Here is a 19,329-nt window from a genome sequence, read left to right on the forward strand (position 1 = left end):
TGGGTTTGTATGTAACATAAAATACATATTTGCACACTATTTTATAATGTTTTTAGGTCTTAACTGCTGCTGATATGTTACAGTTTCCCCTGCTGGACAACCTGCAGTCTGCTGACTGAATGAATGAGTGAAATAAAAACAACCAGACAACTTTAATTAGATGAACTTTATACAACAGTAGAGGAAAAACTGAAGCAAATGAGACAAAATTAACAGGTCATCAGTCGAGACATTTATAGACAGCAGAACTGAACTCTGATATCGTACTGAACTAGATGTCTTCGAGGATTTTGGTCGTTCCAGTCTTTCTTCTGATTTTGAAGAACTACATTACAGCTGAGTGACATTTCTAACTGTTGTTTGTCTTCATTTCTTGGTTGTTAATGTCGTCTGACAGCACCAACAGTCACAAATTTAACAAAAATACAGTGAAATTTGTTTCAGTTAGTACTGTCGGGTTCTTGCAGACGAACGTTCGTAACTGAACAGTTGGTTGAATCTCTGGACTGACTGGGACAAACCGAGCAGAGAGAACGTCTCATCCCTCTGCAGCTACAGTCCAGGTGCCTCTGAGCAAGGCGTTGTGCTGCAGTGGAGCAGCAGAACGGTTAAAACAGCGTCTACCCATCATTGACAGGACGTTGGCAGGTCCTGCAGGTGAACTCAGGTGACTCAGCGTCACAGTCGGAGGAAGAAGGCGTGGCGGCACTCTATATATAAATGAATCAGTTACTTAAAGAAAGTCTGAGAACAGCCCAGATAAACTGTAGATATGTAACAGTTCTTTCCTGTGAACAGTTCATTTGGGATTTGTGTTTTGTTTTCATTTCTTTTCTTTTCCCACATGCTTCTGTATATGTGTTACTGGAAGATGCCAAGTGGGATGGGCCAGATGTTTGGGATGACACAGAAATGAAAATAAAAATAAATAAAAACTAAAACTACTACTACTATTATTAAAGAGGGTCCATCTCTACTTAGAGCCTCCTGTTGGAGTGTTTCAGGAACCTCTTTACCTGATGAAGGGTTTCAGGATGCGGGAGGTATATGGACTCTTGATGCTCTGGTCCAAACTGCCTTCTGCTCCCATTAGTCAATGCCAGAAGGACACAGTTTGATGCTGGATGCCTCTTCTGCTGGAAAGTTTGGTCTGCGCACACAGAAACACACATTTATGTATGAATAATCTTTATAAGTGGGTCCTGTCAAGGTTTCAGCGTCCCCATCAAAATGAGGAGTAGTCATAAAGCTGAAACCAAAGCTGTTAAATATTTACCAAAGACAGTTTGGACAACTGGAACATTCCTCCTTTGTTGATCTACATAAACACTGTAGTATATGTTCATTTGGCCGTCAATAGAGGTGAAACTGTATTGACATTATGAGCAACTCTGACCAACTTTAGGCCCGAGGAAGACCTGCATTTGTTCAAACGTTACTAAAAAAATTAAAAACAAGCTGTGATTCCAGTGTGTAAAACTTGTATTACAACGTTTTGTGTCAAGTAAACAACTACTGACTTATTCTGGACAGCTGCTCATTTTCTCAGCTGGTCTCAGACCTCTCAGGAGGTTTTATTCAGTTTAGTTTGGGACTCTTCATTCATATCATATCTTTCACCACACTGCAATTTTTCCTTCATTTTATTCAGTTTTGTCTTATTTCTATCTACTATGTTTCTATTTAATTCTTTGAAATTCCTATTTAAATAACTTATAAATGGATTTTGTATTTCTCCACCATGATTAATTCCTGGCAGTGTGGAGGACATTCTGAAACATTTAGTCCTTCATGTTTAATAAAATGTACAAAATATATTATATAATTGCATAATTACATCTAAAAATATACTATGAAAAATCTAAATAATGATACATATTATTTATGTTGTTGTATTCCGGGTATTTCTAAAATCCTGGCTACAGCCCTGAATATATACACCAAAATAATGTATTACAAACAAACAATGGAGCAAAATGAATACGTAACCATGGAAACAATCCAAAAGAAGAATCCAGTTGGATGCATGGACAGGTGTTTACTCTGAGAGAGACAGACAAACACTGAAAACTGTTTTTACATGAAAAGAATCAAATGTAAAGATTTGGAATATATTTGCACAAAGAATCATTTTCCAGCATCTTCAGTCTGTTCTGTTCTATATAAATTATTAGTAAACTTTGGCTGCCACTCAGAGTTAAACTGACTTGTAGTTGACATGAAATACAGCTGTAAATTCCTCCACATGTGCATCACGAGGCCATCTAGTGGACTGATAGTAGAACAACAGCAGCTGATTACAGCTTTCATGGAAATCAAATGAATTGAACAGACAGACAAACATCCTGATATTAAAATACAAAGAGAGACAGACAAACACTGTGAAGGTATTTCAACAATATTTCCAACATCTGGAGGCTGACAAACATTCTGTCTGACACACAGTCATTCTTCATCCTCCCACCAGATGGAGCCAAACTCAACTAACTTTCACATCCTACACATAGTGTCTGGAAGAACATTGTTCTGATCATTTCTGTCTGGATTGATATGGATATTAGCAGCATTAATATCAATGCAGACACATGAACTTTAAAGAAACTTGTTTCAGTTTTACTGGATGAAACAGTTTGTGACAGAGAACAGAGCTGCTTGTCTTCATACAGTGAAGTTGGTTTCAATCAAAGATAAACAGAGCATGTTCTCTCACATCAAAAGGATTATGTGCTATGAAATAACAGATCAATCCACAATAATTACAACTATCAGCTTCATTTGTTTGCTTTGACAACATTTTGACAAACATTTCATCAACAAAATGTCATTTTCACAACCTGTAATTTCAGAACACTTGATGAACTTTTCACAACACAAAATGCACTTTGACTCCGTGCTGCTGTTCTTTCTGCTTTTTGTGCACTGCACAGTTTGTGACTCTGACCAGCCAACATTCATCATTCATCGTCTTTCTGTCATTGAGTAAAGTGAAGTGAAGTTTAGCAGCTTTCTAGATCAGAGCAGATCAGTGCTTCATAGTAAAAGAGAAAATAGAGACACAATAGAAAAGTAAAAGCTGAAGTAGAGATGAGATGAGTTACAATAACACTTGATCCTGAACGCAGCTCAGACTGAGACTAGTTCAACCAGTCAGACTGCATACTGTCACACACACATGAAGCAGCATCACTTCACTTCACCTGAGGAAAGTTCAACTTGAACTGAAGCTCGTTTCCTTCACAGACCTGCTCAGAGAGCTGCACACTGATGAAGTTCATGAGAAAAAGTTCAGTAAGTGGAGCTCTGGTTGATTTCTCTTGATCTTTGAGTCTCTTCATAGACAGTGTGTGATTGTTGGAGGAGTTTGTCAGCTTGGGAAACTTTCTGGTTGTTGTCGGGTAAAGATGCCGTCTGTGTGAGTCGCACTCATGCAGAAAAATCCTCCTGTGAGGTTAAATTATTATTATTACTGATAATTGACGAGCAAGGAGCATTTTACTGTTGTAGTTGGTGGAGGTGGAGCTGATATTATTTATTGTTAGGCAATTTATAACAAGTATTCTATAAAATAATGACGTTTTGTATGTAAATATGTAAATGTTCAATTTACAAAGTAACAACTAACTGCAGCTGTCAGATAAATGTAGTGCAGTGAAAAGAAAAAATATTTCCCTCTGAAATGTAGTGAAGTATAAAAAGGCATAAAATGGGAAAACTCAAGTGAAGTACAAATACCTTAAACTTGTACTTAAGTGCAGTACTTGAGTAAATGTACTTCCCCCCACTGAGGAGGGCAGGGCTCAGCTGACTGTAAGAATGAGGAAACACACTCAGTGGTGAGATGAGATACTATCATATCACTGCTGCAGAGTCTGTTTTCCACTGAAAACACTGAGGAGAGCAGCTTATTCTCTTGGTTTTAATCAGTTTGATCAGTTACAACATGTTCATTTAGGAGAAACATCATACATGATGTGAGAATACAGACTGTAGGAAAGAGTCGGGTTACAGTCAAACACAAGATGTACTGTCATACTGTTAAAACTCTCATCCATGACTTATGTGACAAACAGTAAAGAACAGAGAATGTCTGTTTTTATAATATAACATCCATTGTGACTGTGATTTGTGTGGGCGGCTGTACAGCTGCACTGACTGATTAAAACTGACCTCCTGAGTTTGTTCACTGCTGTTTAAAGAGCTGACAGTGCAGAAGAGACCAAAGCCTCCAGATACATGTAGAAACAATCAGAAAACTGGAAACGTCATTATTTTAACTGAATGTTCATCAGATTTGTCTGAGGATGGTTTAGAGAGATCACCTTAACTTTAAGTTGGTCTCTCATCAGTCATCGTTCTCTTGTATGTGAACCATCATACATGTTCTGAATGTAAACGCTGACATGTTAATGTAATTTATTCTGTAGCATCAAGGTGTTCTTTAATGCAGTGGTTCTGTAGTCATACTGTACATAATGCATTAAATAAAGCATTAACATTGACTCAGAGTGCATTTAAACTGACCTTTTTTAATTTTATCTCACTACATTTTTACAGTAAATTTACTTTTACTTGAGTAAAGTATTCTAGTACTCGTTCCATCCCTGCTGGTCTTATAAAAACTGTCAGAAATGATATAAACTATAACGAGAGTGTTACACTTGTCAGTAGTCAGACAGACGGAGGATGTTTGTATAAAGAAGTGATTCTTCAGTGTGACTGCAGTGACTCACTGCGGGAAAATGAACACTACAATACCCACAATGCCCTGTCTCAAGCTCTGAACCAGCCAATAGCAGGCCTCCACAGGTGACGTGTCAAAGCTGGATCAAAGTTTCATCATTCAGATTACCCATCATTCATTGTGTCCAACATTGAACACACAAAAAAGAAAAAAGGAAGAAGATATGAGTTAAAGAAGATATGAACAATTTAAAGTTTGTGTGTTATAATTCCACAGACAATTTTCAGAGTTTCTACCAGAGTTCACAGAATTCACAGCTTGACTGAAATAAATATTTATGCAGTTTATATAATCAATAAGATGAAGATGCCCCGTGCACAGCAGTGTCTCTCTCCTGGTCGCCCACTGATGCAGGGCAAGTTACAGACAGTCAGAATAGTATTCCAGCGCACACCAGGATACCAGGATAAACACTATTTTATTAGGGGATTACATTAAAAAACAAAAGAAGTGAATTATGTGTTTCGCACGTTGCTTCATCAGATTCGCTCTGTGCTTGATTGCTATCAGGTGTGTCTTTAAATAGTCAGGTGCTGATCAACAGAGGATCCAACCGGTTCACACACAGCATCTCATTTTCTAATACAAATGCACAAAAAAAGTAAATAAATAATAATTTCATTCGTACCTCAGAGAGAAGTCTCAGAAAATTGGTGAAGCCACAAATTCTCTTAAATCACTCGTACGTGTCACTTAAGAACAAATCTGTTGGTTCAAGTGCTTCTTGCATGAGGTCCATTGTGAGCATTGTGAAAGGGATTTGTTAGATATGACACTGCAGCTCAAAGTGCCAAAAACATGGAAACTGTCAGATGAGTGTATTTAGTATTGAAGTGGATGAGCTGCTTTCCTCCAGTCAGAGCTCTGTGTGTTTGTCATGTGACTGAGAGGAATGATGAGAAATAATGTGTTGTTGTGTTTGTGTGAAGGTGTTTCTCTGCTATGGATCAGTGTGAGGACAGAGAGGAGGGAGTCCCTCCCTCTAAAAGCTCTCTGTGTGGGGAACATGACAGCCAGACCAAAGCTCAGAGGTGAGATGAGGATCTCTAACTGTCCATCACTGTTCTCCACTCACATCACTCCACTATCATTATTCACACTAAAAGCTCTGTGTGTGTTGTGTTGAAGAACAAAGAAGCAGCACAGACCAGACTCTGCTGGACCTGAACCCAGCTGTATGTCCATGAAGAGTGACCGGTCCATGGGGAAACCTTTATATTTTAAACCTGGACAACCTGCTGATGGAAGGTCAGAATGTAAAACTGCAAAGACTGAACAGACTTTTCATTTCTGTCCAACATGCACATTTATCAGAGCTGTTGTTGTTTCAGGATCCAGCAGCAGAGACCAGACTCTCCTGGACCTGAACCCAGCCGTCTGTCCTTTAAGAGTGACCAGTCGAAGGAGGGTGTCATTGATTTTAAAGGAGGACGTCCATCTGCTGATCAGATGTAAGCTGTAACTGACAGTAAACGTTGGGTTATGCTAGAAAAGAACTGGTTGGTACGACGTGTTGTCCGACCACGTCAGTGAAAAGCCGGCCGTCATAGAGAGGGAGGAGACGTTATAATCATTTAAATATGGAGATAACAGATCAATCCACAATAATTACAACTATCAGCTTCATTTTTTTGCTTTGACAATATTTTGACAAACATTTCATCAACGAAATGTAATTTTCACAACCTGTAATTTCAGAACACTTGATGAACTTTTCACAACACAAAATGCACTTTGACTCCGTGCTGCTGTTTTTTCTGCTCTTTGTGCACTGCACAGTTTGTGACTCTGACCAGCCAACATTCATCATTCATCGTCTTTCTGTCATTGAGTAAAGTGAAGTGAAGTTTAGCAGCTTTCTAGATCAGAGCAGATCAGTGCTTCATAGTAAAAGAGAAAATAGAGACACAATAGAAAAGTAAAAGCTGAAGTAGAGATAAGATGAGTTACAATAACACTTGGTCCTGAACGCAGCTCAGACTGAGACTAGTTCAACCAGTCAGACTGCATACTGTCACACACACATGAAGCAGCATCACTTCACTTCACCTGAGGAAAGTTCAACTTGAACTGAAGCTCATTTCCTGCTCAGACCTGCTCAGAGAGCTGCACACTGATGAAGTTCATGAGAAAAAGTTCAGTAAGTGGAGCTCTGGTTGATTTCTCTTGATCTTTGAGTCTCTTCATAGACAGTGTGTGATTGTTGGAGGAGTTTGTCAGCTTGGGAAACTCTCTGGTTGTTGTCGGGTAAAGATGGCATCTGTGTGAACCGCACTCATGCAGAAAAATCCTCCTGTGAGGTTAAATTATTATTATTACTAATAACGGATGAGTAAGGAGCATTTTACTGTTGTAGTTGGTGGAGGTGGAGCTGATATTATTTATTGTTAGGCAATTTATAACAAGTATTCTAGAAGATAATGACATGTTTTGTATGTAAATATGTAAATGTTCAATTTACAAAGTAACAACTAACTGCAGCTGTCAGATAAATGTAGTGCAGTGAAAAGAAAAATATTTCCCTCTGAAATGTAGTGAAGTATAAAAAGGTATAAAATGGGAAAACTCAAGTGAAGTACAAATACCTTAAACTTGTACTGAAGTGCAGTACTTGAGTAAATGTACTTCCCCCCACTGAGGAGAGCAGGGCTCAGCTGACTGTAAGAATGAGGAAACACACTCAGTGGTGAGATGAGATACTATCATATCACTGCTGCAGAGTCTGTTTTCCACTGAAAACACTGAGGAGAGCAGCTTATTCTCTTGGTTTTAATCAGTTTGATCAGTTACAACATGTTCATTTAGGAGAAACATCATACATGATGTGAGAATACAGACTGTAGGAAAGAGTTGGGTTACAGTCAAACACAAGATGTACTGTCATACTGTTAAAACTCTCATCCATGACTTATGTGACAAACAGTAAAGAACAGAGAATGTCTGTTTTTATAATATAACATCCATTGTGACTGTGATTTGTGTGGGCGGCTGTACAGCTGCACTGACTGATTAAAACTGACCTCCTGAGTTTGTTCACTGCTGTTTAAAGAGCTGACAGTGCAGAAGAGACCAAAGCCTCAAGATACATGTAGAAACAATCAGAAAACTGGAAACGTCATTATTTTAACTGAATGTTCATCAGATTTGTCTGAGGATGGTTTAGAGAGATCACCTTAACTTTAAGTTGGTCTCTCATCAGTCATCGTTCTCTTGTATGTGAACCATCATACATGTTCTGAATGTAAACGCTGACATGTTAATGTAATTTATTCTGTAGCATCAAGGTGTTCTTTAATGCAGTGGTTCTGTAGTCATACTGTACATAATGCATTAAGTAAAGCATTAACATTGACTCAGAGTGCATTTAAACTGACCTTTTTTAATTTTATCTCACTACATTTTTACAGTAAATTTACTTTTACTTGAGTAAAGTATTCTAGTACTCGTTCCATCCCTGCTGGTCTTATAAAAACTGTCAGAAATGATATAAACTATGACGAGTGTTACACTTGTCAGTAGTCAGTCAGACGGAGGATGTTTGTATAAAGAAGTGATTCTTCAGTGTGACTGCAGTGACTCACTGCTGGAAAATAAATACTACAATACCCACAATGCCCTGTCTCAAGCTCTGAACCAGCCAATAGCAGGCCTCCACAGGTGACATGTCAAAGCTGGATCAAAGTTTCATCATTCAGATTACCCATCATTCATTGTGTCCAACATTGAACACACAAAAAAGAAAAAAGGAAGAAGATATGAGTTAAAGAAGATATGAACAATTTAAAGTTTGTGTGTTATAATTCCACAGACAATTTTCAGAGTTTCTACCAGAGTTCACAGAATTCACAGCTTGACTGAAATAAATATTTATGCAGTTTATATAATCAATAAGATGAAGATGCCCCGTGCACAGCAGTGTCTCTCTCCTGGTCGCCCACTGATGCAGGGCAAGTTACAGACAGTCAGAATAGTATTCCAGCGCACACCAGGATACCAGGATAAACACTATTTTATTAGGGGATTACATTAAAAAACAAAAGAAGTGAATTATGTGTTTCGCACGTTGCTTCATCAGATTCGCTCTGTGCTTGATTGCTATCAGGTGTGTCTTTAAATAGTCAGGTGCTGATCAACAGAGGATCCAACCGGTTCACACACAGCATCTCATTTTCTAATACAAATGCACAAAAAAAGTAAATAAATAATAATTTCATTCGTACCTCAGAGAGAAGTCTCAGAAAATTGGTGAAGCCACAAATTCTCTTAAATCACTCGTACGTGTCACTTAAGAACAAATCTGTTGGTTCAAGTGCTTCTTGCATGAGGCCCATTGTGAGCATTGTGAAAGGGATTTGTTAGATATGACACTGCAGCTCAAAGTGCCAAAAACATGGAAACTGTCAGATGAGTGTATTTAGTATTGAAGTGGATGAGCTGCTTTCCTCCAGTCAGAGCTCTGTGTGTTTGTCATGTGACTGAGAGGAATGATGAGAAATAATGTGTTGTTGTGTTTGTGTGAAGGTGTTTCTCTGCTATGGATCAGTGTGAGGACAGAGAGGAGGGAGTCCCTCCCTCTAAAAGCTCTCTGTGTGGGGAACATGACAGCCAGACCAAAGCTCAGAGGTGAGATGAGGATCTCTAACTGTCCATCACTGTTCTCCACTCACATCACTCCACTATCATTATTCACACTAAAAGCTCTGTGTGTGTTGTGTTGAAGAACAAAGAAGCAGCACAGACCAGACTCTGCTGGACCTGAACCCAGCTGTATGTCCATGAAGAGTGACCGGTCCATGGGGAAACCTTTATATTTTAAACCTGGACAACCTGCTGATGGAAGGTCAGAATGTAAAACTGCAAAGACTGAACAGACTTTTCATTTCTGTCCAACATGCACATTTATCAGAGCTGTTGTTGTTTCAGGATCCAGCAGCAGAGACCAGACTCTCCTGGACCTGAACCCAGCCGTCTGTCCTTTAAGAGTGACCAGTCGAAGGAGGGTGTCATTGATTTTAAAGGAGGACGTCCATCTGCTGATCAGATGTAAGCTGTAACTGACAGTAAACGTTGGGTTATGCTAGAAAAGAACTGGTTGGTACGACGTGTTGTCCGACCACGTCAGTGAAAAGCCGGCCGTCATAGAGAGGGAGGAGACGTGATAATCATTTAAATATGGAGATAACAGATCAATCCACAATAATTACAACTATCAGCTTCATTTTTTTGCTTTGACAATATTTTGACAAACATTTCATCAACGAAATGTAATTTTCACAACCTGTAATTTCAGAACACTTGATGAACTTTTCACAACACAAAATGCACTTTGACTCCGTGCTGCTGTTTTTTCTGCTCTTTGTGCACTGCACAGTTTGTGACTCTGACCAGCCAACATTCATCATTCATCGTCTTTCTGTCATTGAGTAAAGTGAAGTGAAGTTTAGCAGCTTTCTAGATCAGAGCAGATCAGTGCTTCATAGTAAAAGAGAAAATAGAGACACAATAGAAAAGTAAAAGCTGAAGTAGAGATAAGATGAGTTACAATAACACTTGGTCCTGAACGCAGCTCAGACTGAGACTAGTTCAACCAGTCAGACTGCATACTGTCACACACACATGAAGCAGCATCACTTCACTTCACCTGAGGAAAGTTCAACTTGAACTGAAGCTCATTTCCTGCTCAGACCTGCTCAGAGAGCTGCACACTGATGAAGTTCATGAGAAAAAGTTCAGTAAGTGGAGCTCTGGTTGATTTCTCTTGATCTTTGAGTCTCTTCATAGACAGTGTGTGATTGTTGGAGGAGTTTGTCAGCTTGGGAAACTCTCTGGTTGTTGTCGGGTAAAGATGGCATCTGTGTGAACCGCACTCATGCAGAAAAATCCTCCTGTGAGGTTAAATTATTATTATTACTAATAACGGATGAGTAAGGAGCATTTTACTGTTGTAGTTGGTGGAGGTGGAGCTGATATTATTTATTGTTAGGCAATTTATAACAAGTATTCTAGAAGATAATGACATGTTTTGTATGTAAATATGTAAATGTTCAATTTACAAAGTAACAACTAACTGCAGCTGTCAGATAAATGTAGTGCAGTGAAAAGAAAAATATTTCCCTCTGAAATGTAGTGAAGTATAAAAAGGTATAAAATGGGAAAACTCAAGTGAAGTACAAATACCTTAAACTTGTACTGAAGTGCAGTACTTGAGTAAATGTACTTCCCCCCACTGAGGAGAGCAGGGCTCAGCTGACTGTAAGAATGAGGAAACACACTCAGTGGTGAGATGAGATACTATCATATCACTGCTGCAGAGTCTGTTTTCCACTGAAAACACTGAGGAGAGCAGCTTATTCTCTTGGTTTTAATCAGTTTGATCAGTTACAACATGTTCATTTAGGAGAAACATCATACATGATGTGAGAATACAGACTGTAGGAAAGAGTTGGGTTACAGTCAAACACAAGATGTACTGTCATACTGTTAAAACTCTCATCCATGACTTATGTGACAAACAGTAAAGAACAGAGAATGTCTGTTTTTATAATATAACATCCATTGTGACTGTGATTTGTGTGGGCGGCTGTACAGCTGCACTGACTGATTAAAACTGACCTCCTGAGTTTGTTCACTGCTGTTTAAAGAGCTGACAGTGCAGAAGAGACCAAAGCCTCAAGATACATGTAGAAACAATCAGAAAACTGGAAACGTCATTATTTTAACTGAATGTTCATCAGATTTGTCTGAGGATGGTTTAGAGAGATCACCTTAACTTTAAGTTGGTCTCTCATCAGTCATCGTTCTCTTGTATGTGAACCATCATACATGTTCTGAATGTAAACGCTGACATGTTAATGTAATTTATTCTGTAGCATCAAGGTGTTCTTTAATGCAGTGGTTCTGTAGTCATACTGTACATAATGCATTAAGTAAAGCATTAACATTGACTCAGAGTGCATTTAAACTGACCTTTTTTAATTTTATCTCACTACATTTTTACAGTAAATTTACTTTTACTTGAGTAAAGTATTCTAGTACTCGTTCCATCCCTGCTGGTCTTATAAAAACTGTCAGAAATGATATAAACTATGACGAGTGTTACACTTGTCAGTAGTCAGTCAGACGGAGGATGTTTGTATAAAGAAGTGATTCTTCAGTGTGACTGCAGTGACTCACTGCTGGAAAATAAATACTACAATACCCACAATGCCCTGTCTCAAGCTCTGAACCAGCCAATAGCAGGCCTCCACAGGTGACATGTCAAAGCTGGATCAAAGTTTCATCATTCAGATTACCCATCATTCATTGTGTCCAACATTGAACACACAAAAAAGAAAAAAGGAAGAAGATATGAGTTAAAGAAGATATGAACAATTTAAAGTTTGTGTGTTATACTGCACTGACAATTTTCAGAGTTTCTACCAGAGTTCACAGACTTCACAGCTTGACTGAAATAAATATTTATGCAGTTTATATAATCAAAAAGATGAAGATGCCCCGTACACAGCAGTGTCTCTCTCCTGGTCGCCCACTGATGCAGGGCAAGTTACAGACAGTCAGAATAGTATTCCAGCGCACACCAGGATACCAGGATAAACACTATTTTATTAGGGGATTACATTAAAAAACAAAAGAAGTGAATTACGTGTTTCGCACGTTGCTTCATCAGATTCGCTCTGTGCTTGATTGCTATCAGGTGTGTCTTTAAATAGTCAGGTGCTGATCAACAGAGGATCCAACCGGTTCACACACAGCATCTCATTTTCTAATACAAATGCACAAAAAAAGTAAATAAATAATAATTTCATTCGTACCTCAGAGAGAAGTCTCAGAAAATTGGTGAAGCCACAAATTCTCTTAAATCACTCGTACGTGTCACTTAAGAACAAATCTGTTGGTTCAAGTGCTTCTTGCATGAGGTCCATTGTGAGCATTGTGAAAGGGATTTGTTAGATATGACACTGCAGCTCAAAGTGCCAAAAACATGGAAACTGTCAGATGAGTGTATTTAGTATTGAAGTGGATGAGCTGCTTTCCTTCAGTCAGAGCTCTGTGTGTTTGTCACGTGACTGAGAGGAATGAAGAGAAATAATGTGTTGTTGTGTTTGTGTGAAGGTGTTTCTCTGCTATGGATCAGTGTGAGGACAGAGAGGAGGGAGTCCCTCCCTCTAAAAGCTCTCTGTGTGGGGAACATGACAGCCAGACCAAAGCTCAGAGGTGAGATGAGGATCTCTAACTGTCCATCACTGTTCTCCACTCACATCACTCCACTATCATTATTCACACTAAAAGCTCTGTGTGTGTTGTGTTGAAGAACAAAGAAGCAGCACAGACCAGACCCTGCTGGACCTGAACCCAGCTGTGTGTCCATGAAGAGTGACCGGTCCATGGGGAAACCTTTATATTTTAAACCTGGACAACCTGCTGATGGAAGGTCAGAATGTAAAACTGCAAAGACTGAACAGACTTTTCGTTTCTATCCAACATGCACATTTATCAGAGCTGTTGTTGTTTCAGGATCCAGCAGCAGAGACCAGACTCTCTGACAGTAAACGTTGAGTTATGCTAGAAAAGAACTGGTTTGTACGATGTGTTGTTCGACCACATCAGTGAAAAGCCGGCCGTCATAGAGAGGGAGGAGACGTGATAATCATTTAAATATGGAGATAACAGATCACATGTTCAGACAGTCTCTCCTGGAAGACATTCATGATGTTGCACTCAGTTGTTCATATGTGAAGTCACATGATATGATTTTATTTATACATTACAGACATAAAAACATGTTAAAGTGAAAACACTTATTTCAAACATGGTCCCAAGATGTTTAAAGACAAAACACAAGACATACAACATAAAACTAAACCACCAAAAATTAAATAAAATAATAAAAGCCCACATCAAAACGCAAAGCACAACAAAGACAATTTGATGGCTGACGTAAAAATGGAATTGCAGATTTCATTATAAACCTGTGACCATGTCCCATAAATAAGTCCTGACCTGACTTCTATAAGCTCCTCTCATTTTTAACAGCTGGATGTGTAACAGGAGGCTGTTCCACAACACGGCAGCAGCTTAAAAAAAGGAACTTCTGGCTACATTATTCACTGGAGGGACTTTATATGAACACACACTGGCCCTGGTGTTATAGCCATGCTGAGTATGTTCCATTGTTATCTCTGAAGTATTGAGGAGCAAACCCATTGATAATGTTGAATATATGATGCAGCTTCTGTTGTTCTACTCTGAGCTGTACTGGCAGCAGTCCTACACTTCTGAATTCATCACCAACATGAGTTAAAGAGGATACATTTAATAAATACTGAATAATATTATTTTCCATCACCTGCAGTTTCTTCCTAAATTTAGATGTCAAACTACTGAACCAATCAGAACAGGCAGAATCAAACGGATGCTGTACCAATGAGGACATGAGAAGTTTCTCAACAGAAAAGTCAAAAAGAGTCTTAGTCCGTGAAACAGGAACTGAAATTTGCTGCCACTCTTAGATAATATTCTAGCAACAACAGATTCACAGGACAGTGGTCCAATATTATTCCTAAATATGAGACAAAATATTGAAAATATTGACTCAGTTTAACCCAAATGTATTGAAAGCTTTTTATCTATGAGCCACTCTCTCACACTTTCTGATTCATTACTAAGAGTTGTGAATTTCACTGACATCATTCCCAGATACCAGTAATGAGCCCACTTTCTCACTTATGCACACCTGAATGTCATTTTCATACTGGGAGCTGCCCAGTTCAACCAGTCTGATACAAGCAGACACTGAGCAGCTCCACTGGAGCAGCTGGAGGTTGTAGCTGCCTTGCTCCAGGGCACTTCAGCAGTGTACAGTGAGGGAGGGAGAGCTGTATGGAGGGTTGTTCAGAGCTGTTGGGACTAAACCAAACTGACTGATGAAGCAAAACACTGAGCTGAAAGCTACAAACACACTGAGCTGTTGATTCTCAGTGGGATCAGCAGGATTAGTAAAGCTTTACCACTACAGGGAGTCATCTGATTCTCTGTTCACATCCAAATATCACTTGATGGACCTTTAGCTTGTGTTTGTCTCTGTGTGGACAGACATAATGTGAGCTCATTCTTCATGATTCCTCCACAGAGTGGACCAGGAGAGCTCAGAGGTTCCTAGTGGTCAGTCTGCCCAGCAGCATCAAACACACCTGGACTCCATATTTATGGTCTGTACTTGTTCAACAACTACTTTTACATCTATTCTGTTCACAATCATCTCCATGCTGCACTTTGTAGACCAGTGGATTGTCAGTCTGTCCAACATGGATCTGATGTTTGCTTCATGTTTTCAGTTCAATTGTATCATTCATATAGTATTCTGTTCCAGCTGCTGGAGGAGAACATCATCACTTTTGTGAGGAACGAGATGAAGAAGATGCAGAAGGTTCTGAGTTCAGATTACCCAGAATGCTTAGAGAGTCAGAGGGAGGATGAGAAAGTGTTGGATGGTGAGGAGGAAGAGCAGAGGAGGAGCAGCAGAGACGCATTTCTGAAGATCTCACTGCACTTCCTGAGGAGAATGAAGCAGGAGGAGCTGGCTGACTGTCTGCGGAGCAGTAAGAGGATTTCTATAAAGATTTAACATGATGGATAAATTAGACATTTACTGATGTCCCAAGAGATGGAGGAAAATATGTTTGATGTTTACTTAAATATTAGTAAGTAAGTATTTACTCTATACCTCATTTATTTGTGTGTGTGTTCATTCAGGGACTCTTGCTGGCAGGTGTCAACGTAAACTCAAGTCTAACATGCAGAAAAAGTTCCAGTGTGTGTTTGAGGGAATTGCTAAAGTAGGAAACCCAACCCTTCTGAATCAGATCTACACAGAGCTCTACATCACAGAGGGAGGGACTGCAGATGTCTATGATGAACATGAGGTCAGACAGATTGAAACAGCATCCAGGAAACCACACAGACCAGAAACAACAATCAGACAAGAAGACATCTTTAAATCCTCACCTGGAAGAGATGAACCAATCAGAACAGTGATGACAAAGGGAGTGGCTGGCATTGGGAAAACAGTTTTAACACAGAAGTTCACTCTGGACTGGGCTGAAGACAAAGCCAACCAGGACATACAGTTGACATTTCCATTCACTTTCAGAGAGCTGAATGTGCTGAAAGAGAAAAAGTACAGCTTGGTGGAACTTGTTCATCACTTCTTTACTGAAACCAAAGAAGCAGGGATCTGCAGGTTTGAAGAGATCCAGGTTGTGTTCATCTTTGATGGTCTGGATGAGTGTCGACTTCCTCTGGACTTCCACAACAATGAGATCCTGACTGATGTTACAGAGTCCACCTCAGTGGATGTGCTGCTGACAAACCTCATCAGGGGGAAACTGCTTCCCTCTGCTCACCTCTGGATAACCACACGACCAGCAGCAGCCAATCAGATCCCTCCTGAGTGTGTCAACATGATGACGGAGGTCAGAGGTTTCACTGACCCACAGAAGGAGGAGTACTTCAGGAAGAGATTCAGAGATGAGAAGCAGGCCAGTACCATCATCTCCCACATCAAGACATCACAAAGCCTCCACATCATGTGCCACATGCCAGTCTTCTGCTGGATCACTGCTACAGTTCTGGAGGATGTGTTGAAAATCAGAGAGGGAGGAGAGCTGCCCAAGACCCTGACTGAGATGTACATCCACCTCCTGGTGGTTCAGTCCAAACTGAAGAATGTCAAGTATGATGGAGGAGCTGAGACAGATCTACACTGGAGTCCAGAGAGCAGGATGATGATTGAGTCTCTGGGAAAACTGGCTTTTGAGCAGCTGCAGAAAGGCAACCTGATCTTCTATGAATCAGACCTGACAGAGTGTGGCATCGATATTAGAGCAGCCTCAGTATACTCAGGAGTGCTCACACAGGTCTTTAAAGAGGAGAGAGGGCTGTACCAGGACAAGGTGTTCTGCTTCGTCCATCTGAGTGTTCAGGAGTTTCTGGCTGCTCTTCATGTCCATCTGACATTTATGAACTCTGGAGTCAATCTACTGGCGGAAAAACAAAAAACATCCCGGTGGTCTGAATTGTTCAGAAGCAAATCAACACGTTTGTACCAGAGTGCTGTGGACAAGGCCTTGCAGAGTCCAAATGGACACCTGGACTTGTTCCTCCGCTTCCTCCTGGGTCTTTCACTGCAGAACAATCAGACTCTCCTACCAGGTCTGCTGAAAAAGACAGGAAGTAGCTCACAGACCAATCAGGAAACAGTCAAGTACATCAAGAAGAAGATCAGCGAAAATCTGTCTGCAGATAGATGCATCAATCTGTTCCATTGTCTGAATGAGCTCAATGATCGTTCTCTAGTGGAGGAGATCCAACAGTCCCTGAGATCAGGACATCTCTCCACAGATAAACTGTCTCCTGCTCAGTGGTCAGCTCTGGTCTTCATCTTAATGTCATCAGAAAAAGATCTGGACATGTTTGACCTGAAGAAATACTCTGCTTCAGAGGAGGCCCTTCTGAGGCTCATGCCAGTGGTCAAAGCCTCCAACAAAGCTTTGTATGTACACAGTAATTTATTGATTGATTTATTGAAAAGATATTCAAAGAGATTTTTTCGAGAGGGGAGAAAAATAAATTATTTATTAAGTATTTTTCCAAATGTGTTCTCCAGACTGAGTGACTGCAACCTGTCAGAGAGAAGCTGTGCAGCTCTGTCCTCAGTTCTCAGCTCCCAGTCCTCTAGTTTGAGAGAGCTTGACTTGAGCAACAACAACCTGCAGAATTCAGGACTGAAGCTGCTGTCTGCTGGATTGGAAAATCCGCACTGTACACTGGAAACTCTTAGGTCAGGATTCATCAACCTGCTCAACTGAGCACCATTTAAACTGTTTATTTGAGTAGATAAACACCTGGACATTCTCTCTACTCAACTTATTTTCAAACCAGTTGTGTGTTTAGACCCTGTGAATAACTTTCTATTAAAATATTTTCATTAGTTTTGTTCTGTCTCTGCTGTTGGAACCAGAAATACCAGAGAGGAGTTTTAAGATTCAAAAACTGAATGAAGAACTGTGTAACTGGCCCAAAGTAAAACACATACAGACAGTCAGTCAACAGTTTTTGGTAACAGTCATAGTCTCTTTTAATTTCAGGGCAGTATCTGTGCTGGCATGATAGTGATTTTTACTCACAGTGGTGATATGCCAGTGCACACCAGCTGTTATGTGGTTAACCACCATTTAATTCTTCTTTTTCAAACATCCTTCTAACTCTGAATGATTACTGAAAGTATATGACGCAGTCAGAAATGTTTCCTTACTGTTAGTTTTTACTTTTATTTCCACAACATTCAGTCCTTATATGCCATACTAGTTGGGATTCCTGTTAAGTATTTGACTGTGAGCATCTGGGAAAGTCATTTACTTCTGTGACATGTTGGAGGTTTGATGTTCATACAAGCTGTAGTCAGGGTCTGTCACCTGCAGCTCTTCATCTAAACAGCTCACTGTGGTTGCTTCTTCTTTTACTATTCTTTTATTTAGACCTACTGTTATGCAGTGAAGAATTAACAGTCGTTAACATCATGTTGACTAAGGTTATGGGAGCTTGGAACTGCCTTACAGTACAAGCCTTACAGTGGTTGGCCATTTGAATTGAGAAGTAGTAACTGGAAGTATTAAGTTTAACTCTAAAGATTAAGAAACACATTGGTGATGACAGTAGAAACACACTACCTTCCAGTCCTGCAGTGATCTCTGGTCATGTGACATGTGTGTTGTTTTGTATGTCTGCAGGCTGTCAGGATGTCTGATAACAGAGGAAGGCTGTGCTTCTCTGGCCTCAGCTCTGAGCTCCAACCCCTCTCATCTGAGAGAGCTGGACCTGAGCTACAATCATCCAGGAGACTCAGGAGAGAAACTGCTGTCTGCTGGACTGGCGGATCCACACTGGAGACTGGACACTCTCAGGTATGGACAGACAAGTGGACACTCTCAGGTACAGATGTCACTCATTTCAATTGACATGATTACCGCAGTAATGCCGCGGCTGCAGTGAAGGGAGTTGAATTAATTTATCCAGGATTAGCTGCAGTGCACACCAAAAAGCACCAGGTGGTACATGTGAGCAATCCAGATGCAGTGTCTGATGTCTCCCTGTTAACCTGATGCGTCAGATGGTTTGTTACACAGAACTATCTGAAAAGTCATCCATGTAAACTGTTTGGAAAAGGGCAGGCACTTTGAAAAAAAATACTTGGCAGGTGATTGGATGAACCATCTGCCTATCATATTACCTTGTGAGGCAGCTGGAGGCATACTGATTGGCGTATAACTTCAGCCCTCACAAAATGGATTCCAGAGTGATCTTGTGATGTCGTGATCTCGCGAATCTAGCTGCCTCACAAGGTAATCTCTCTGTAGGCTAGTCAATACAAAGTGGCGACCCTGCCCAGCAAGCAGCCGTGACCGGGGAACAGAGAAATGCTGTGAAACTGTTTGGGAATGAATCACAGCAATCTGTTATATTTTCTGTACAGTATACTAACATGTTGCAGAGTCTTAATTTCATAATGGATATTTGTGTTATGTGTTAAA

At 40.0% G+C, this 19,329-nt stretch overlaps 1 protein-coding gene across 1 annotated transcript in view; it reads left to right on the forward strand.

Annotated features, from left to right (window-relative positions):
- Positions 1–15,149: 15,149 nt before the first annotated feature.
- LOC121912524 (NACHT, LRR and PYD domains-containing protein 12-like) overlaps positions 15,150–19,329 on the forward strand; it is a 203,536-nt gene continuing 199,356 nt past the window's right edge. The window contains exons 1-4 of the mRNA XM_042434681.1: positions 15,150–15,339; positions 15,494–17,291; positions 17,406–17,579; positions 18,529–18,702. Coding sequence (XP_042290615.1) covers positions 15,150–15,339; positions 15,494–17,291; positions 17,406–17,579; positions 18,529–18,702 — 2,336 coding nt within the window. The remainder of the gene's footprint in view (positions 15,340–15,493; positions 17,292–17,405; positions 17,580–18,528; positions 18,703–19,329) is intronic.

Source organism: Thunnus maccoyii, chromosome 2 (genome assembly GCF_910596095.1).
Source record: "Thunnus maccoyii chromosome 2, fThuMac1.1, whole genome shotgun sequence".
NCBI classification, from domain to species: Eukaryota; Metazoa; Chordata; class Actinopteri; order Scombriformes; family Scombridae; genus Thunnus; species Thunnus maccoyii.